General features: G+C 51.7%; 7 protein-coding genes across 7 annotated transcripts; 3 read left to right on the top strand and 4 right to left on the bottom strand.

The window, feature by feature from the left end:
- Positions 1-113: 113 nt before the first annotated feature.
- On the top strand, positions 114-1,535 carry PV05_00039 (uncharacterized protein). Its single transcript, XM_013464902.1, has one exon. The coding sequence runs from the start codon at positions 335-337 to the stop codon at positions 1,184-1,186; it is 852 nt and encodes a 283-aa protein (XP_013320356.1). The 5' UTR covers positions 114-334; the 3' UTR covers positions 1,187-1,535.
- Positions 1,536-1,581: 46 nt separating this feature from the next.
- On the bottom strand, positions 1,582-2,920 carry PV05_00038 (uncharacterized protein). Its single transcript, XM_013464901.1, has 5 exons — positions 2,698-2,920; positions 2,611-2,645; positions 2,512-2,554; positions 2,104-2,444; positions 1,582-2,029 (listed from the first exon to the last, which is right to left on the bottom strand). The coding sequence occupies exons 1-5, from the start codon at positions 2,819-2,821 to the stop codon at positions 1,721-1,723; spliced, it is 852 nt and encodes a 283-aa protein (XP_013320355.1). The 5' UTR covers positions 2,822-2,920; the 3' UTR covers positions 1,582-1,720.
- Positions 2,921-3,092: 172 nt separating this feature from the next.
- On the bottom strand, positions 3,093-5,050 carry PV05_00037 (uncharacterized protein). The gene is made up of 4 exons (XM_013464900.1): positions 4,364-5,050; positions 4,211-4,311; positions 3,378-4,157; positions 3,093-3,316 (listed from the first exon to the last, which is right to left on the bottom strand). The coding sequence occupies exons 1-4, from the start codon at positions 4,950-4,952 to the stop codon at positions 3,215-3,217; spliced, it is 1,572 nt and encodes a 523-aa protein (XP_013320354.1). The 5' UTR covers positions 4,953-5,050; the 3' UTR covers positions 3,093-3,214.
- A 2,589-nt stretch (positions 5,051-7,639) lies between these two features.
- PV05_00036 (uncharacterized protein) lies at positions 7,640-9,266 on the bottom strand. Its single transcript, XM_013464899.1, has 2 exons — positions 8,854-9,266; positions 7,640-8,802 (listed from the first exon to the last, which is right to left on the bottom strand). Exons 1-2 carry the CDS (start codon positions 9,023-9,025, stop codon positions 8,039-8,041), a joined length of 936 nt encoding a protein of 311 aa, XP_013320353.1. The 5' UTR covers positions 9,026-9,266; the 3' UTR covers positions 7,640-8,038.
- A 190-nt stretch (positions 9,267-9,456) lies between these two features.
- On the top strand, positions 9,457-11,059 carry PV05_00035 (uncharacterized protein). Its single transcript, XM_013464898.1, has 5 exons — positions 9,457-9,654; positions 9,710-9,915; positions 9,965-10,280; positions 10,329-10,481; positions 10,530-11,059. The coding sequence occupies exons 1-5, from the start codon at positions 9,612-9,614 to the stop codon at positions 10,745-10,747; spliced, it is 936 nt and encodes a 311-aa protein (XP_013320352.1). The 5' UTR covers positions 9,457-9,611; the 3' UTR covers positions 10,748-11,059.
- PV05_00034 (uncharacterized protein) lies at positions 10,517-14,500 on the bottom strand. The gene is made up of 4 exons (XM_013464897.1): positions 13,518-14,500; positions 13,346-13,452; positions 13,065-13,280; positions 10,517-12,997 (listed from the first exon to the last, which is right to left on the bottom strand). Exons 1-4 carry the CDS (start codon positions 14,325-14,327, stop codon positions 12,481-12,483), a joined length of 1,650 nt encoding a protein of 549 aa, XP_013320351.1. The 5' UTR covers positions 14,328-14,500; the 3' UTR covers positions 10,517-12,480.
- A 1,691-nt stretch (positions 14,501-16,191) lies between these two features.
- On the top strand, positions 16,192-20,785 carry PV05_00033 (uncharacterized protein). The gene is made up of 3 exons (XM_013464896.1): positions 16,192-17,366; positions 17,416-20,589; positions 20,637-20,785. Exons 1-2 carry the CDS (start codon positions 16,433-16,435, stop codon positions 20,451-20,453), a joined length of 3,972 nt encoding a protein of 1,323 aa, XP_013320350.1. The 5' UTR covers positions 16,192-16,432; the 3' UTR covers positions 20,454-20,589; positions 20,637-20,785.
- Positions 20,786-20,865: the final 80 nt, after the last annotated feature.

Raw genomic sequence — 20,865 nt, 5'->3', positions numbered from 1 at the left:
AACGTCATGAAGTCCGGCTGAACGTTTTGCCCTCGTCCAGGATCGACTGGGATCGACCTTTTGTTCGCCTTCGTCACATTTGGAGCTTTGCCACGACTTCGCCCAACCTCGAGATAAAGAGAGCCCGGCAGATTGTTTTTTTCCTGGCCCTTTGCACACTTTCATTACCGCGTGGACTGTGATACTCTGTACCGTTTCGCTAAGAACAGGCCATCACGCTACTACTACTGCTACTGCCACTGCCACTGCTACCACGACACGCGACACTTGTGCTCGTACTTCGCTGGTGGCTCATACTTTTCTTGAAGCTTCAGCTTTCACCAGCCGCGTCAACATGACAACCGCAAATGGATATGGCACGCTGGGCGGAGATTCTCCTCATCATGTCTCGGCTTCAGACAACGAACACCAACCACTGCTGGGCAATAACAACAACAATGCCAAAAAGCCCTCGACTGCCTCGTTCAAACAGCATATGACCGAGGACATTGATAAGCGATGGGCCGACCTCCTGCTGCTGCTGTCCTATGTCATCACGGGCCTGCTCGACAGCTCTGCGGTCTTCATCTGGGGATCGTTCGTGAGCATGCAGACGGGCAACACAGTCTACACGGGTCTGGGACTGGTTGAGCCGACCAAGGGGACACGCTGGATCCGGTCACTCACCTCGATCGCGTTCTTTTGCATGGGGTCGTTCTTCTTCGCCCGCTTCCACCGGTTTTTTTCACCCAAGAAACGATGGGTCCTGATGACCTCGTTCGCCATGCAGCTCGTCCTGGTCGTCATCGCCGGCGCCGTCGTCACCGTCGACTCGCAGTCGCACTCCGAGAACCAACTGCGCTGGCAGGTGCTCGTCCCCTTGGCCCTGGTGGCGTTCCAGAGCAGCGGACAGGCCGTCGTCAGTCGCGCCCTGCAGTACAACAGCCTGACCAGTGTGGTCCTGACGAGCATCTACTGCGACTTGTTCTCGGACCCTTTGCTCATGGCCGGGCTGACCAAGAATGCCGAGAGGAATCGACGAGCCGCGGCGCCGTTGTTGCTCTTGGCCGGCGCCATCTTCGGAGGGCTTTGGTCTCATAGTCCGATCGGCTTGGCTGGAGCCTTGTGGACGGCCGCGATATTGAAAGTCGTCATCATTGGCGCGTTCTTCTTCTGGAGAGCCGAAAAGTCTGCCCCTCAAAATTGAATGAACAGGGACATCTAGTTAGGAATGTCGTCTCGAGAGGCACTTGCTCACCATGCGGGCAACACGCGGTATAGACTCCGATGCTCACAAGGGCAAGTCAAAGCTCGTATTGAGTCGGGAAGCATCACTTGAACATGAGGTCTTGGTGGTGTCAGACGCAGCTCTTTCAAGTCATGGAATTGTCGGCGGTACTGCTACTGCATGGGGTTGCTAGTCCTTGCACCAGCGTCGAGGAAGCAAGTGTTGGACGTGGGTTGAGAGTCGAGGAACCTACGAGTGTGGCATGTACAATCCTGCTTATAAAGCTTGCATGGAAGTCGGAATGGGATAGACAAAGCCAATCAAAAATCATTGAACACTACAAGTCATCCACGAATTCGAACAAGCACATAAGCCTTGCATATATTCATATTTATCTTCAACTTTCATTACGGCTATCAGGAATTCTCTGCCGACGAGCTAGCTAGCTGTATTCGTTCGAGCCGAGTGACCTACTTGAACAATTTTTTGATACCCCTTATCCTTTCGCATCGCCTACATGTGCTTGTGGAAGAAGTTGAGCAAAGTCTGATAAGCTTTCTCGTAGGCGGCCTTGACCTTCTCGTCCTCCAGATCGCCTCGCGCTGCCATAAATCCATGCTCTTGATCGTTGTACCACTCAATGTGCTTGGGCACCGTCAATTTCGATTCGTATTGGTCGACGGCAGACTTGTCCTCTCCCTTTGATGGGATCATACACATTGGGATCGTGACCTTTGGCGCGTCGTTGGGGTCGACCATAGCTGGGTGGCATGCTGCAGCGGCCTTGAACGGAGTGCCGGACTGTGAGACCAAGTTGACAATCTATACAAGAATTAGTGACACAAATCCGGGAACAACATAGGAGAAACAAGAATGGGAATGAGACGGAGACTGACCTTCCCGCCCCAGCAATACCCGACGACACCCCATTCCTTGATGCCTGGGTTGCTGGACTTGAGCTCGTTCATGACGCTCTTGACCTTTTCGACCGTCTTGGGTGGCGCGGCGGTGGTCTTGAAGAACTCGCCCAATTTCTGGCCCTTCTCGTCCGTGTCCGGTGGGTACCAGGAGATGTCGGCGGGCTTGCCCTCGAAGAAGTCCGGCATGAAGATGCGATACTGGTGCTCCTGGTCGGCGTGCGCGAGAATGTCGGCGCCCTGGAGAGTTTGCGGGAAGAAGCCGAAGATGTCGTAGACGACCAAGATGCCTTGACTGGCAGACGACGGTCCGGTTGTGTCTGGGGAGGATGGCTGTGAGCGATGGATCCAGATAGAATGGCGACGGATGTGCACGGGTAGACCTACAAGTCTTCAAGCCATCGACTGTGATGAATTGTCCTTGTTGTTGCTGCACAATAGTGTCAGGATAACTCCCGGGGCGACTCGGATTGGGGTCGGACAGACATAGCCTTTGCTAACCACCACTGGGGTGTTGCAACCTAGAAATACTTAGCTTGAATCGAGTGAATTCAAGATTTCAGGGTCTTGTACATGCTGCAGAAGGTGTCTGGGACATGCTGGCCAGAGTTCTTGACTGTGCTGGTGAACCGAAAAATGACTTGGATGCGGAAGAGATCTGTTTGGTGATGGCAGCAAGTCTGAGGCGAGAGGTCATCGATACGCAGTTGATCAAGTATCAGATGCAGAATTGATATTTATCATTGAAAGAAGTGGAGTGAAGCACGCAGATACTCGTAGAAATCGATGATGTTAATACGCGGAGTTGATGGAGTTGATGCTGCATGAGCATGAAGATGAGGGGCATCATGATTGATGGGGTTCTTTCCCTCGCTCTCCATTCGATCCTCGGCAATTCTTCTACCCAGTGTGCCAGTACCTGTACCGAGTATAGATATTGCAGATACCAAAATCTACGTCAGGCATCGCAGGGATCTACCACAGTACTTGATGTAATGTCACGTGGAGAGTCGCTTCCAAAGAGCGTGAGGCCGAAAGGAACATTGAGACACGATGATAACGGTGTGAACACTATACTCCTGTTGCAAATTCATGAACTTTTCCGGCTTCTTAATCGCACTTTGAAGTCTTCTTGCTTGACGAACCAAGCATTATGAAGCTTCCATGGCTTTGAGGGATCGGCGAGTTCAAGCTGTAATCATTGTCAATGCTTAGCACACGTCTATACACGCTTCTGGTCAGGTTCCACTTACCTCGAATCTCATCGTCAGAGCCGGTACCAGCTTGTACATCTCCAACAGACTGATATTCTTGCCAATGCAAGTCCGTGACCCGGCCCCGAAAGAGAAAATCGAATTCTCCATGAGTCGTTTCTGTTCAGTAGACGCATCAATCCACCGTTGAGGACGATACTGCTCGGTATGCTCTCCAAATAGCGGATCCCGATGCACCGTCCATGCATTACAGCCCACGATGGTCCCTGCTGGGATATACTCGCCACAGAGAGTCACTCCTCCGGCAGGTACAATCCGCTCCAAGGTCAGTCCTGCCGCTGGATGGCACCGCAGCGTTTCTTTGATGACTGCATTGAGATACGGGAGATCTCTGACATCGTTCCAACTCATCAAGCCTTCTTCGCTTACGGGCACTTCCTTCAACTCTCCCATCAGTTTCTGCATGTCATGGGGGTTTCTCAAGAGGTTGTAGAATATGGCACGAAGCGTGATAGCTGTGGTGTCTGAACCCGCAAACATATTTGCGACCGTCAAGGCCAGGACTCTGTCGTGGGTCATGAATTCAGGGTCTTTCCGGTGAGCTTCATAGAATCTCGACAGGAAGTCCCTACGCCCAGGCTTTCCATCAGGACCATTTGGAATCTTTTCTCGACCTTCCGCAACATCAGGCCGAGTGGCGATGCGGGCTCTTGCAAAGGTCACGACAGGAGAGTTGGCGTTCAAGAGGTTGTATTTACTCGCGGTCAAACGTAGTGGATTCTTGAGGAATACACTGTCGAGGATGGGGAGTTGGCCGACCTAGAACAAACAGGGTTTAGACGTCCCCTCGCATGAAGTCGAAAGTGTCTTACCACGGCGGCATAGTTGAGCAGCCATTGAAGATCTTTGATGATATTGTCAACGTCCCCTCCTTTCTCAATAAAGCCTATACGTTTCGAGTAGGTAAGTTCGCCTGCGATGACCAGAGTCAGTTTTCAAGACAACTAGCCACGGCAGCCACTTGCCTATCACATCGAACGCATAGTATTGCAGCCACTTGCTGAAGTCACAAACACCCTCGGGTCCAGACTTATCGGCGAATCGCTTCTCCAGCTGACTCAAGAACTCCAGTATAGTCGAATCAACCAACGGCTCAAATTGGACCAGCGTACTCATGGCATAGGCATTGTTGACGGCTCTCCTTAACTTGGCATGGAACTTCTCATCGGTAGAGGTGAACAGGGTGAAGAGCCGACGACCCTTGGCGATTGTCTGCTGTACAGGATAGAACTCCGATTTGATAAAACCGGAGTTCAAGGCGTAGATGGTTTGGATCGCCGCTGGGTCGGAGACTGACACTGCTCGAGGACCAAGTCGGACCAGTGGACCATGCTTTTGGTGTAGTCTGATGTGCTCCAGTTCAGGCCGTCGCTGCCAAACGACAAACACACGCCATAGATCTGTACAAGAGGCCAGGATTGGGCCTGGTATATGACTGATTCCTCGGCCATATCTGTTGAAGAGTGCACGACTGGTGATGAGGATGACGGTCGCCCAGGTAAAGTACAGGTATGGGTGCTCCTTGAACTGGGCCACTATTTGATCGGTCAACATGCTGAATGTGAGGCTCGATCAGATCAGTTGATGTTCAAAGGAGCCGCCAACTAAAGTGAATAGCAATGTAAGCCCGATCGAGCCCCCGACTGTCTCTTCTTGTGATGCCTGTTCACACGGAAACATCCCACTTGTCATTTGCCGAATCCCCCATGATATGGGGTAATTGGAGTGTGGAGGGGGAAATGCTAGTCACTGCTGTCCTATACATCGGAATCAACCCGCAGAAGGCGGAAATGCGGCCGGTATAAAGGACGAGATGTAGTAGTGCATTGCCTGGGAGGTTGAATATATTGATTAAACAAGAAAGAGCCTGTCTGGTCCGGTGTCGGCGTGCATACCTGTGCATAGGCCTGTCCAGACGATGAAGATAGCAAAAATCACCGGAAATGCGAGGCCGAAGTGGTTGGACTGATATAGTATACCATCTCTCAGGCCGTGTCTGGGGCCCAAATCAGAGACTAGTAGGCCACGGCGACATGGTATGAACAGTTTGCTCTCGAGAATGCGAATATGCGGAACACCTGCTCGATTACTTTAGACACGGGAAACACCCACTGTGTGCCTCCTGGTTGTCTGGATGGTCACGCAGGAGGACAACGCTTTTTGAAGGCAGATATGTGCGAGTACTGGCCTGATAGATCCTAGGTCATTGGCTGGGAAGACGATCCTGGAGCTTTCTCAAAGAAATATTGTGTAGATCCAAAGATTGAGACGAGGAGCAGCGAAGATTGTTTTGTTTATCCGGACGCGCTGTTCATGGCGTGTGACGTCATTGGCGAGAACTCGGTACTGTGCAGCTTCCTTTGTGTTTTGCAGCTGCGATCTTGATATTCGCTTCACGGTCCTTGCGAACTCGAAACTCACACATACAGCCTGCTGTGGCGTCCTTCTACCTCTGTCGACTTTTGCCTCTCCTTCGGGCTCGATTAGCCCGCCTGCAAGGCAAACCTTTCCATCCCGATCCTTAGGCCACTGCGAGTCGTAAACCAAAGTCGTCAATCGACATTTGACGGGGAGCGCAGACGGCATAGAAAGAGGCTGAAACAAGTGGTCTGTTGGGAGCCGCAGGACAGGTAGGCAGCATATACTCCTGGTAAGCGAGCGAGCAAAACACGGTGCCCGGCCAGTAATGCGGAAGCTTATGTGCACCTTGGTCCTCCTCAGTACTCAACCCTGGCGTTCCTCGATGTCGGCTACGGTTGCGTCCTTCGGGCTCAGACTACAGTCGCAGTTGATGTGGACGTGAACATCCCATGGGACAGCTACCTGCCTCAACCGTGTCCGATTCGAAGCGTGACAAAAGAGCAAATGATACCAAACCATCTCGCTGCTTCGGCGTCTCGAGAGGCGCACGCTGAGAAAAGAAAGAGGTTCAATGAGTATTGGTAATATTTGCGTGAGGTTAAGAATCATTGGGAGATCGTGTGGCTTTCAGCAAGGCATCTGGACCTTCAATACAGCAAAGGTCTGGGTCTGCGGTAGCTTCATTTTGTCAATGATGAGGCGATTGGCGGTCACTCAGCGTTCGAACATGGTTATAGTCGGACAGAATCGAAAAGTCAGGACACATATGCTCCAAGTGCAGTAGTTTTTTGGATTATTGCAATTCCATTCCAATTCCAATTCAGGGCGCCACCAATTGACACAATCTGCTCCCCATGTCAAAATAACAGAGTATCCACGGCTCCAAAATTTCGGTCTCCAAAAGGATGCCTATATGGGACGACATCAGCGACTCTGCTTGCCATGCTTGGTACAGACAGATCCCGAGAAAAGAAAGAGCCTGCCCTACTCGTTCTGCTTACGAAGAACTGCCTGTTGGGCCTTTCTTAATCACCTCTTCCGGCAGGGGTTCTTCTTTGTCGGCGCGGATCTACGTTACGATTGCACATTAGTATCTTGTTGCACGACACGATGCTGTGCTGATGGCGGCGCGGCGTACATCTTTCTCGCTCTCCGTGGCGTTCTCTTCACTCCAGTGTCGATTGCCCAAACGATCGGGGAGTTTCTGCTGCGTCATGGCGCTCTCCGGGTGGGTTTTCAGATCTGCTGCCTTTTCCGCGCGGGAAATGGCCGTCGGCCTCGCGCGGACGGCCGTGGTCGACAGGTACCGAGATATTATGCTCGGGCGGCCTAGACGTGTGCGGGCGAATGATAGTGCTGCTGTTCTCATTGTGGTAGAAATCGACGAAAACCGGCCGATGCGGTGCGGCGAAGCGTTCAGGGCTTGATATTACTTGGTAGTCACAGGCTGTGGAATGGTTGTAGAAAGATAGCACGAGGGAAGGACTTCTCGGATGGGTCCATATATGATTTCCTTGTACATCCCCGAATTCCAGACCCATCTGGTCATAATGTCGGGAGTCCGAGGAATGAGTGTTGTGGTGGGAAGTGGTGTGATAAAGTGGTCATCCGAAAGCCGGCTATTGGATCAGACATGGAAATGGATACTTCTCAGACCACGCCACAGCATGGAAGTGGTTCTTCTGTGCACGCTCTCCTCGCGGGGACCGACGTGATCATGATCTGGACTTGTTGCGTCAAAGCGGACTCTTCCGAATGGAGGAAGTTGGCTGATCAGCGTCGACAAAACGAGACAGAGTTGTGGTAAGATGAGCGCGACTTGGAATGTTGCAATAAATATTCAAATCTTTCATTGCGGGCTAAAGATTGAAGGATGGCCTTTTTACAGTGTACTCCGTGCAACTATAACTTTCTGTTCCGCCCTCTTGTTTTCAGGGTGCGTACTCATAAATGCATCTGTCGAACCTGGCATCTTTCTGGAGTATCTTGGAATCTCATACACGACTTGTAGACCACGAGCGTGCGAACGACTCGATACAATTCTACCCCTTGTGTATGGTATCTCTTCTGTGCTCCTGGAGTGACGTCTAGTCCGTCGAAGGCTGCTCCAGCCACCCATGAAGAGGTTCCTTACTACGCCATAGTCATAATCGCCAGGATCAGAAGGCAACGTGCAACTGATGGGATGGACAAGGGCTCTCATCGCCCACGACATATACTGCGAAAAAGAAATTGCCCGGAATATCCACTTTTCCCATTGCATGTGCTCACTACATCTTTCAGATCATGTTTAGGACAGCCATGACTGCGCCAACCATTGCTCCAGACCCAGCAACCACCCTTCCTACTCCGCCCGTGTTCGATGCTGAAGCTGCCGACCCTGCTGCCGACGCGGTCCCTGAACCGCTGCTCGTCTGTGAGCCGCTCAGAGTCGTGGAGGCAGGCCCAGAACTTGTCGCTGCACTTGATCCAGTGGCGGACGCAGAAGTGCTGGCAGGACTGGTGCCGGTGGAAGATGTTATGCTCGGACCAGGGCCAGACGTGATCATGTCTCCATTGCCACCCGGGTATGTTCCACCTCCTGCTGCAGTAAAATCTTGTGGCACCTGAGTCTCGTTGCTGGCGAAGTAATACATTGCCGCAGCAGGGCTCTGTCCCAAGTTGGACTCTTCCAGAAATCTTGTCACGTTGAAACTGGTGCGGTTTGTGGCGCTGTAGCCCTCAAAGGCCGAAGGGAAGGAGAAGTTGCCGTGCTGAAAAAAGGTATAGATGATGTAGCGGTGAGCGGACGAATTCGTTGGAGGCGAAGGTCTAGCATATGGGACTCGCGGGGCGGTTGTGTTCATGAGCTGGCTCGTACCATCAGAGGACATGGCAGCTGGGATCATGTCGGTTTGTAACCAGTGCACAATGAAGCGGAGATTGGGATTCGACGGGTATCTCGCATCAGGATCGACCATGAGGAGGACGTAGGAGCCATTGTAGCTGGCAATCGAATCGTAGTTGGCAGTCTCGAGGGCGACCGTGGGTTCATTGGCGGTGACTGTAGGCTGTCAGCAATGAGGCTGAGTGCGAAGAAAACGACTTCACTTACTGCCTACGCCAAAGAGCTCTGCTTCCGTGACAACGATCGGGTTTCCATTATCTCGATACGTGACGGAGAGCTCGGTGTGGTTGGGCGCCTCCGGGAAGCCGAAATCTGGTGGAGGAATGGCCAATGCTGGAGCGACGCTCAAAAGCAGGGATAGCAGAGCACGGGAGTGCATGTTGCTGTAGTATAAGCTTGATAGAATGGACAAGCCGTGGACTTCGTCGCAGCGACCAGCGCAGGAGGTTATACTACATCCTGTGGTACAGACCTACCTGGATGTTGGACTGGATCATGCACGTCATTGCCAGTGTTCCACATCCACCAGAAAGAGTTTCAACAGTGTGAGAGATGTGCTTCGCCTCACGTTGCCGCCTTGGCTGCAGAACGAGGTGTGTTGTGATTCGCATTGATCGGATACTCGGAGTCGTACAATTCCAGATCGAAAAAGATGCTGACACCCAGGGCTGGGACCACGATTTTCAGGGCTCTTAGGCCCACGCTAATCCAAACCGTCAATCCAGCGTTATTTTCTCTCCACACCCGCTTGTCGGCGGGGAAGATGTACAAGTATGTCACTGATGATGAGGCATAAGGTGTTCTGGTGCGCCCATCTCACCCTTGCTCTTCACGGCTGCCTTCCGCAGTTCATCAATAGGTTGGTCAGCAGGAGACTCGAATAGAAAATGCTCTTCCACTCCTGCACATACTTGCTAGTATCGCCTTGTCAGAAAGTCAAAGGTTGACGTACCAAGGCTCCGGCGATGGCGAGGAGAATACTTGTGACTGGCGCTACAGGCAACCAAGGTCTTGAACTTGCAGTACGTGATCTCTGCTATAGCGCTCTGACCAGAATCTGCAGGAGGCTCTGTGGCAAAGCTACTGCTGCAGTATCCCGATCAATATGCGGTTCGCGCCCTTACGCGGAACCCAAGCTCAGCAGGAGCAAGACAGCTCTCTGAGGCGGGCGCAGAAGTGGTCAAGGGAGACCTGACAGATCCATCAACGTTACCTGCCGCGTTCGATGGCTGCTGGGGTGCCTTTGTAGTCACCAATTTCTACGATTCTGTAGGTCGATAGCTGCTGCTGCTCCCTCGACAGCCTGACAGTCATATAGGACATCAAGGACGATCCAGCTAGCGAAGAAGAACAAGGTAAGAATGCGGCCAGGGCAGCTCTGAGCGCAGGGGTCCAATGTTTTGTGTGGAGTACTCTTCCGAGCTCCTTGGAGATATCCAAGGGAGAGGTTTGCTGCGAGATATACGAAGGCAAACATCGTGTGGATGGATTCATCAAGAACATTGGGCTTCCAGCGACCTTTGTGTACACTGGCAACTTCTATGAAAACATGATACTACGAGGTCATGTCAGGAAAAGCGAAGACGGCGCACGTCTCGAGTTCCGACAACCTATCATCCAGGCAAACACGAAACGTAAGCTTCTTCCTGTTCTGCGAGGAGTTCTCGGCTGAGGCAGGGCAGTGCACATGCTCTGGGTCCAACGCGACCTTTCGACCATCGTCAAAGCAATCTTTGGCAATTGGGATGCACGCAAACAGGAACTGCTGCATCAGTACGTTTATGCCATGGATGCCATTCACACTCCAAAAGAGGTCTGCCAGACCATCGAGAGAGGTGAGCACAGTCGCAGACCTCGGTCTTTGGCCCCTGCTGACTCGGTAGTCACTGGTCTTCCGACAAAGTATGTCATTTTGCCAAACACAGGCAACGAGTCTCGCGATATTATGTTCAATCTGTACAATAAGACAGGCACTTATCCTGGTGTACAATTACCCGACAAGAAAGTGTTGGAACTAGGTGTTGAACTGCATGGACTCGAACAATTCGTCCGAGAGGACCTTGTGCCACATTTGAGGGCATCGGGTGATCTGAAAGAATAGCCAGTGATCACGGCATGCACCGGGTTCCTGATCTCAATCTCGATTACATCTCATACACAATTCATCGTCCTCGCAATCATCGAGTCTTTGCTTGGCGCAAAGAATACGTGAAGATGGAGTGATTTCGATGTCTCTCGTTTGTTGGGCCCGAAGGCTCATCCACGCCCGGCGGAGGTTTAATTAACCCCTACAGGATATTGAAGGACATAGGAGGCATTGGAGTCACAGACATTGAAGTCGCAGACATCTGAGCCTGTTGGTGAGTGAAGTCTGACCCTGAGGTACAGTGAATCACAAAATGCAGAGCCTGCCATTGGTATAGTCCTTGGGATGGCAAACCATGTTGACTTACAGCAGGTCAATGAGTACCAAATCGCGACATCTCTTGTGATTCTTTTTCTTTGCACTCGTTGATTATTCTGGCAATGCTCCATGGAGTGGTCAATCACAATGCCAACAAAGCAACCTGAGGAGTTGGGGTTCTTCTCCCTACCCTACTCAGAACAGGTCACTCTGCCGGTAGCCACCGAAGCTGCTTTCTGTGAGACCATGTCCTCTTTGGCGCTGGGACCGCGATGAAGCTCAAGACAGCTGCCGAAATCAACCTCTTGAAACACCCTTTTCATCTTCCACCGGATATGAGGCGTCTGCGCCTGCCAGGCCATCTCATGCCGCACATCGAATGCAGCATTCCGAATTTCAATCCAGAAGTCGTGGCCCGGGGAATTCTACAACTGCCGACAGATGCCTTCCAGAGGGAGGCGATTGTGGATTGGTGTGACGGTTATGTACAGAGCTTGCTGTATTCCATAGCGAAAGACATTCGTGACGGTCTTCTGCGACATCGCCAACAAGCAACTTCCTTTCTGGTGATGTGGCTCGAACCTATGGCCGACGTTCGGGGTCCTACTTGCACGATTTCAAAGGCTGTGAGCGAGTTTGAGAAATGGGCAAGGCCGACTTCATGGAGAAGAGACAGAATTATTGGAAGCTCCAAGCAGAAGAGGCCAGAACCCAGCGTGATCGGGCGCGACTCTCCCACGGTCAGAAACTCCTGCAAACCGGGGAGCTGTACGCAAAAGAGACGGAATGTCTAAAAGACTCGTTGCGGGCTCTGATGTCGAAAATCGACTTCTTGCTCTTGCATCATCCCGTTCTCAAAGACAAACCGGTCGAGAGAAGCACGGATAGACCTCGCCAAGAGATGAAGCCGAGTCGGTCGAGTGGCTCTTGACTAGTCCCGAGCGTCTTCCAGAACGTCTGCGGAGCCTTGTCAAGGTGATGTTGGAGGTCGCACTTGAAGGACATATGAAGTTGCTCAAGCAGATGAGGAAATCTGCTTGGAGCTTCTGACGTTTGACCCAGCACCCGAGCAAGGACCCGACGTGAGGTTTGTCAGTGAATTGCTCAACGTAGCCAGTGGGCAGGATTGGTGTAGACTTGACAGATTTGTTTGAATTCGAGAGGCATGTGTTACTCCGGGGCGAACGGCGGCCAGAGATCTTGATCGCTCATGATGACTTGGTCGAGGTTGACGATCGTTGGAGATGAGAAGCTGTCGAGTCATTGGGTAGACACATGGTGTTAACGGCTTTGAAAGAGCCGGGCGGACAGCTTACGGACAATCCCATCCGCAATTGACCTTGACGTGGGTGTCCTTTCGAGTCGTACATATTTAAGGTTCGTCAAACGGCGTAGACGGTCAGGTTTTTGTCGAAAGTGGGAATAAGACTTCAAAACCACTTTGAAAGGATTGTTGACAGTAGCTCAACCTCTTCCCAGATCTTGCGGAATGACTCCTGGAAGACTCGGTCGGAGTAGTAGAAACTCACCAAGAGCGCTCGTACTTGCAGCCAGTCGCGGGACTGGAGCGTTTGTGCAACTCTTGCTAGAGCGGCCACGAACCATGGGCGTTCACGCTGGCCATAACTCATATGAGCTCCGATAAACAGGACCCACAATAGGGCGTTGTGAGCAGTACCCCAATATGACTGTAGAGCTGTAGCTTCGAGTGCATTCCTCAAGTCCTCGACTAGACCTCGAGCGATTTTGCTGGATGGTTGGATCACGTTATAGTGTGCATTGGAATATGTGATCAGCGCCAGCCGGCAAGCTTCTTGGATAGGCCGGTGCGCGCCGTAATGATCGAATGGATAGGATAGCAGGCGATGATCGACGTTGACTCGTTTGATGCTGACTTGTCTCTTTTCCGCAACTGGGAAGTCATGAATCCCAATCCGCTCGAAGCATCTGTCCCGCAATCAGCGTCTGGCTGGAGGTGAAGATAGGGATTTTATGATAACAAGGATTGACTCACACCCAGGCTCTTCGCGTGTCGTGCAATAATTGCCAGAACTCGTCATCGAAATACTCTCTCATTGCAGGCTCCAACAAGCCTTCTCCGAGTCTAGCGATACTCGGCTCGCTCTTTGAAAGGACACTCAGGAACTTCTCGTCGGTCAGTTTGATCTCGTCCTTGACCATGGGGAGTAGTGGCTTTGTTCGGGTTCTGATTGCACGCCAGAACGATCCACTGCCCGTCACATACTATCATCAGCCAAGGAAAAGGAAGATACAATCACTGTGGAGTGCACTTACACCATGATGGCCTCTATGGCCTTGCGCTGCACGCCGTCGAACCCTCCTCTGAGCTCGAGGAGCCTCTGAACGCCATCGAGATGGATGCATTCGTCACCAGCAAAAATCTAGTGCCACATGTCAGAAAATGATAGATTTCGTAGCCCCAGTCCCACGACGGAGACAAACGCACCTCTTGCCACAGAAGGAAATGCACAGCAACGAGTGTCGAAGGCTTTGCGGCAGTTTTTGGATCTGCCAGAGCTTCGTTGAGCGCTTGAATGGCCTTAATTCGGTAGTGGACCCGTTCTTGAGTCAGGTTCAGCCTTGAGTTGGGACCAAATCCAACTACAGAGACTTGCTCCATGTCGTAAGCCATGCATCCGATCAGTGCATACAGCAAGGCAGGCTCCGAAGCTGTAAGCGGGACGAGCCAGGAGTTATAGTCCTCTCTCTCTGCTTGCACCGGTTCGACGGCTGGCATGATGACGGTGAAGTAGTACATGATGATGTTCTCCATCTCGGGTGTCATTGACACCTTGCCGCTCCGGAAGGGATTTAGTTTCAGGGAGTCGAGGTAAATCCGCACGCTGGGTGCATGATAGTCCTGGGATGGGTTGATGGTGCTGGTGAGACTCGTGCTTTGAGGCCATCTTTGGATACCTACTACGGGCTCAGGAGTGTCTGCTTCTCGACGCACAAGGTCCGCCGAGACTCTGGTTGGGGGCACCAGCTTCTTTCGCGGAAACTCCTGCTGGCGTGCCAGCTTCCGTTTCATGAAAGCATTCTGCTGTGCGCGGCGGTTGATCTCCCGATGATCAGGTTTCGTCTCCTCAGTAGTGGCACTTCCAGAATGTGGAATCCAGAGCAGGTTCATGGGAGGACTCTGTTCAACCTTAGCGGGTGCCGGTGAGTTGGGCAGGGTTGACGAGCGCGCCGAGGTCTGGCCATCTTCGAGATCGTATTCTGTGGAAAGCATCTTCTCTGGAGGTCTGAAAGACATAGCGATTCTTACTTCCAGGTTCACCGGAGTCGTTCACCGCACGAGCTCATGCTGTGTCCAATGCGACCTCAGCTGATGGCTTGTCGGCAGATCACTGTTCAAAGCGAGAGCCGCGGCATCCCTTGCTCTTGGCAGTCTTGAAATGAGCTCGCGGTCGATAAGCGAAGCCAGCCACATCATCATCTGTACCAATCGCTGATGGGCAGCAGGGTATTCGATGCGTGGCCATGCCGTGTCTTGCTTGCGCTGTCGTCATGGAGTTAGACCAATCATCGTCGAATATCTCTTCTTAGTAATCACGGCGATATTGTAGGCTGCGAGGTTCAACACATTGCCAGTCTTACGTGTCGCCCATTTCTACGAACTACAACAGCCAGCTGGGAACTTTTCATGATGCGCACTGCATCTCCTAATGCAAGACCATTTCGGCTAGATGTCCTCTGAGGTCTTTGGATTCACCAGATGGGCAATGCCCGCATCTGCACACCTTGTCCATTGCTCTCCTGGACTTCGCTGAATTTGCCAGACTTTCATCGTAGGCGTCCAGAACTAACTTCTCAGACTGTTCGATCGCTTTCGCTACTTGTGCTATTTTGCTACAGAAGACCATCATCCTTCAAACCTGCGCCGTCACTTTTTGCACGGTACTCACATGCATGAACGAGGCATCAAGCCTTTCGATCAATACCTTCAGACTCGATTCGAAACCGATCACACACTCGACCTTCCCTCTTGTTCGAAGTCCTGTCCAGCTTGTACCTGCTACCAAGAGATGGAATCGACTGCACTTTGTGAGCTTGCCGAACACGGAACGGAGCACATGATTTCCAGTACAAGCGACGGCCCGGATGCAGCTTGAGGAGGTTTGTGACCATACGTTCACACCGCAGAGGCCTTTGCACAGGCCCTAAAGATGCGTTGGGCACACACCTGGATGTCATGCGCGCATCAGATTGTCACTGTTGCATGACCTCACGCGTGCCCTGCTGCCATGAGTCCAAATCGGCCTTGTAGGTCCAACTGTTGGCTTCAATTCGCAACGTCCAAAATCAATCTCTCGCCAGAATGCGGAAGACCCTCTTCAATTCTCAAATATCCATCATCTCATCCTTCGTGGGACAAGCACTTGGTATGTCCATCGATCTGAAGGTACGATCGCCCGCCAATGCAGACCGGCTTAGATGCAACACCTCGTATTTTGACTCAAAGGGTATAATGTAAGTCTGCCTGGTGATGCAATGGCCCCCTGAAGTTGAACCTTGCCCCTTCTCTCTGCTCTACATGTGGCAGTCATGGATCAATGACAGTACCCGAAAACTCGTCGATGTGGATGGCCTGTTCTTACCATGACGGCCACCCGTGGAGGCTGCACACATTGTTTCAAGTCTCTACAGCATCCCTGGACTGTAGCCATACCGCCTGGAAAAATGAGATTGCGTTTGTGTGCTTCACTGTGCTTTGCCGTGCCCAGCGGGTCGCAAAGGTGACTCGCAGGCTTTGTGGTGTATCCCCTGTCGCAAATCGCAAGCCTGGGGGGACCAAAGCCTGCATACATCTGCTCTGAAGCTGCATACTCTACGTGAGAATTGCTACTGACTAGACAGACTCGACCAAGCAATTTGGGATACTGCGTGTTGCCAGCATTAGTTGATCAGTCGGTCTCATACCGATATCGGCTTTAATTTCCTTGGCAAGACTCACAGGCTCTCAGACGATCGAGACTGACCCTCACAGATTGAGTCCACTCAACAAAAATACCGGATAAATACGAGCTGTTGTGAGGTTCGTCATGACAGCGTATTATTTGGTGGCAAGTCACAATGTAATGATGCGAATCCATGCACACTACGCAACCCAACCTCCACAACGCCGTAAGAGGCTTGAATGGAAGACTTCGGATGTTTGACAGATGAATTGACCTGCAGAAATTTCTGGATGGAAAAGGGCCGAAGACGGACAATGCCTGTTTTAAGGATCTTGGTTGCAAGATGAGTGTCACAATCAGAGCTTGATACGCCTACTCCTGACGACAATGTTCCTTTGAGGCGCAAGGGAGACTGCAATTCGGACAGGTCTGAACACGACTTTGCAAGCTGAGAGGAAGGATGTCGCTCCTTCGCAAATCCTTCCGTTATATTCAACTGCTTGTCTCAGCCGATCCCACCGGTCTGGATTACGTCCTTTTGCTGACAGGCACTGTCTGTGCCATTGTCTCTGGGATTCCTTTCCCTCTCATTGGAATCCTCTTTGGTCAGCTCATCGACAACTTCAACTCTGCCACTTGTACTGCGGACGAGCAGTCTGGCGACCACCCCGATTATCAAGGGCAAGTGAACTCCAAAATCTTGCTCATATTCTACCTGGCAATTGCTCAATTCATCACGATATATGTGCATTTGGCATGTTGGAGCTTGGGTGGTGCGCGCCTCGCCCAGCGACTTAGAGAAAGCTATCTCAAGAATCTGCTCCGACAGGAACCTTCTTTCTTCGACAATGTCACAGCTGGCGAGGTCGCGTCTCGGCTTAATGGCGACATTCAAACCATTCGATCGGGGACTTCGGAAAAGGTTGGGATATGCCTTTCGAGTGTCTCATTCTTCGTTACAGCGTACATCGTGGCTTTCATCAAAGATACCAAGTTGGCAGGCATGTTGATCTGGTTGTTTCCGGCCTACTTTCTAATGTCGCTGGTTGGCAGCCACTATGTTGAGAAGTATTCGGAATTGGTGTCCACTCATGCCGCATCTGCAGCGTCCATCGCCGCCGAAGCCCTTTCCAATGTCATTGTTGTCCATGCGTTCGGAGCAAACGCTCGACTCGAGAAGATCTTCTCACAACACCAAACATCGTCGGAACGGGAAGGTGTGAAAAAGGCATTCGCCACCGGAGTACAATCCGGGGTCATGTATTTCATCGCTTATGCTGGAAATGCTCTCGCATTCTGGCAAGGGAGCAGACAAATCGCACATGCGGTCAGCGTGGATTCCACTGATGCCTCAGTTGGCAAAGTTTTCACAGTCATTTTCATCATGGTGGAAGGTAAGACATTCCAAGAAGCAGTCGATTGACGTGACTAATGCTGTGCTAGCCACGCTTGTGCTCAGTCAGGTCGCCCCTTTCATTCACATGTTTGGTGCAGCCTTGGCTTCGTTCAATACAATCCGTGATGATATGAGCCACCAATCGAGCATTGACGCGACCACCAATGATGATGGCATACGTTTGGAGAACGTCAACGGTGCCTTCGAGTTGAAGCGGGTCTCCTTCCGATACCCATCACGGCCGGACACCGTCATTCTTCAAGAACTAAACCTCGAGATTCCTGCCGGGCAGCATACAGCCATTGTCGGGATGTCTGGAAGCGGAAAATCCACCATTGCTGGCTTGCTTACGCGGCTCTATGATCCAACAGATGGCCAAATTTTTCTTGACGGCCAGGACTTGCGCACTCTCAATGCTCGGCAGCTGAGGAGTCATATCGGATTAGTCCAACAAGAACCATCCCTGTTGAACCGCTCGATCTTGGAAAATATTGCCCATGGCCTGGTAAACTCAGCGCATCCCGACCACAGCCGTCTGGTACCGATTCTGCTTGGTCCACAATTGTCCATGCTGGCAGAGTCTGTCAGGAATGGTGCAGACATGAGTGCTGCAGCTGAGGAACAGGGTGCACTCGTGATGGAAATCGTCGAACTCGTCCGAAAAGCTGCCGCTTTAGCTGATGTAACCAACTTTATCTCGTCTCTCAAAGATAATTACGGCACATTGGTGGGTGCTGGTGGGCGACTGGTAAGCGGAGGCCAGAAGCAACGGATTGCTCTCGCCAGGGCTTTGGTCAAGGACCCGAAGATCCTCATTCTCGATGAAGCTACGGCTGCACTTGACTCGGCAAGTGAGCAGCGCATTCAAGCAGCTATCTCTAAGGTGGCCGCAGGAAGGACCATGATCACCGTTGCACACCGCTTGGCCACTGTGAAGTACGCCAACAACATCATTGTTCTGAAGGAAGGCATGATCCTCGAACAAGGTAATCATACGGCACTCCTCGCCAAGGCCGGTACCTACGCCAACTTGGTACAGATGCAGACCATCGGGGCAGGCACTGATGAGGACCTGGAGTCGTCGCAAGGCTCAGTCGAAATCGACAGTCCCACCAGAGATACTCTTGCTGGCGAGAAGAGACCAGATCACGCGTCAGAAAAAGAACTTGAGCACTTCACTGCGGATGATGACGAGAATGCAGAGACGGAGGACGAAACAGCTGCTTCATCGTCAAGGTCACTGGTATCGGTCATGCACGGGCTGTCACGCATCGTACGACCTTATACGCTAGTTATTGTGATGGCACTGTTGGCTGCAAGTATCGTTGGTGGCGCATTCTCTGCCGAAGCAGTCATCTTCGGCAACACTGTCGGGAGACTCAATCCTTGCAAAACCGAATCCAGTATTCGAGCCGCCGGCAACTTCTTCGGCCTGATGTTCTTTGTGCTCGCCATCATCGAATTCTTTGCCAATCTGGTCAGCTGGTCGGCATTCGGCTGGTTGTCTGAGAAAATGCTGTACGTTGTACGACTCTTGTCCTTCCGCTCATTGTTTGAGCAGAGTCTCCAGTGGCACCAATCGGAGAACCGAACTCCAGCAAAACTACTCTTGTACATCACCAAGGACGGCAATGCTTTAGCAGGGTTAAGTGGTTCCGTTTTGGGGACCATATTCTCTATATCGGTGAATTTGATCGTTGCTATTGTGTTGACCCATATCATTGCATGGAAGATAGCATTGGTATGCCTAGCACTGGTGCCGCTACTTCTTGGAGCCGGGTTGATGGAGCTGCGAGTCTTGGGCAAATTTGAGGATAAACACGAGAACGCGTTTGCCGAATCCGTCGACATCAGTGTGGAAGCAATCAGCTCAATCAAGACTGTTGCAGCATTGGGCCTGGAGAAGGAGACCCTCATGACCTATCGTCGCTCACTCAGAGGCCCTCGTAAAGAAACGACGGCAGTCAGCCTCCATGCAGCTTTGTGGTTGGCCCTCATGTACTTCTTAGGCAACATGGTGAATGCTCTGGCCTACTGGTGGGGATCGAAACAGATCATATCTGGAGCGTATACTCAGACCCAGTTCTTGATCGTGGTCTTCTCACTTTTGGTGAGTGCAATGCTATGGAGCCAAATGTTTGCGCTGGCGCCGGAGCTCTCGAGTGCATGGGCTGCGGTAGCCAGAATCCTGGACCTCATCGACATCGGCTCAACCAAAAATCTCAAGGTCGAAAAACATTGGGCGGCTTCGGCTCAGTCTTCCGAAAAGGATGTTGAAGCGCTGGCAGAGGCAACGGGCCTAGTGACGAGTCTAAGCAGCGGCTCCAGCGTAAGTTTTCGCGACATCACTTTTACGTATCCCGCTCGGCTCGATATGAAGGTCTTGCAAGGATTGAACTTGGAAATCCCCAGTGGACAGTTCTGTGCTCTGGTTGGTCCATCTGGCGCTGGGAAGTCCACTATCATATCACTTATCGAGGGCATGTACAGACCGCAGAGCGGTTCGATCTTGATTGACGGGGTCGACATCACGAGGCAGAAGGATTTCTCGTTCCGCGATGAGATATCTCTTGTCCCTCAAGACAGTGTTCTGTTCGAAGGCACGGTGGCATTCAATGTGGGACTTGGAGCTAGACCTAACGAAGAGGCTAGTCGGGCTGATATCGAGGATGCTTGTCGACTCGCCAACATTCACGAGACCATTGTCAGCTTGCCGCAGGGATATGATACCCTTTGCGGGCCAAATGGAAGCCAGCTGTCTGGTGGACAGAGACAACGGCTCTCGATAGCAAGAGCTTTGGTTCGCAAACCTCGACTTCTCATTCTCGACGAGTCGACGAGTGCATTGGATGCGGAATCAGAGAAACTCTTGCAGGAAGGGCTGGCTAAAGCTTCGAAGGGAATTACCGTGATTGCCATTGCACATCGCCTGCACACCATCAAGCAAGCCAACATTATCTTTTTGATTGAGGGAGGCAGATGCGTTGACCATGGCCCGCACTCTGAATTGTTCCAGAGATCTGAGAGTTATCGGAGCAATGTTCTGCATCAAACCTTGGGCGACGTGGAGCAGGTAGCACCTTAGCCTAGTTATCACAAGGAAGTGCGAAAAGGACCTGACAGGGACGCAAATGAATACTGCCGGCTACATTCCCTACATGTCCACCTTCTTGTCCATTGATCTCCGAAGCCGCACAGGTTGGCCAGACTGTCAGTAGTGGGTGAGTACATACCTTCGTAGGTGCAATACCACGACTGACGGACTGAGGTATCGAGTGTTCGGTATTTCAAGGATTTACCATACCGGCATGACACCGTCAGGTAATACCGTACTGTGTATGTCTCCACTCGTACATGGTGTTACAAACTACTAGGTACGGTTACACACTACTAGGTACGCGTAGTACAATGTATCCATCCACTATCATCCACTACGAGCAGGATCCTTGTTTCATCTGATAAGATTTTTCTTACATCGGAGATTCCACTCGCTGAAG

Source organism: Exophiala xenobiotica (assembly GCF_000835505.1).
Source record: "Exophiala xenobiotica strain CBS 118157 unplaced genomic scaffold supercont1.1, whole genome shotgun sequence".
NCBI lineage: Eukaryota > Fungi > Ascomycota > Eurotiomycetes > Chaetothyriales > Herpotrichiellaceae > Exophiala > Exophiala xenobiotica.
This window is presented reverse-complemented; position numbering and strand designations above follow the sequence as displayed.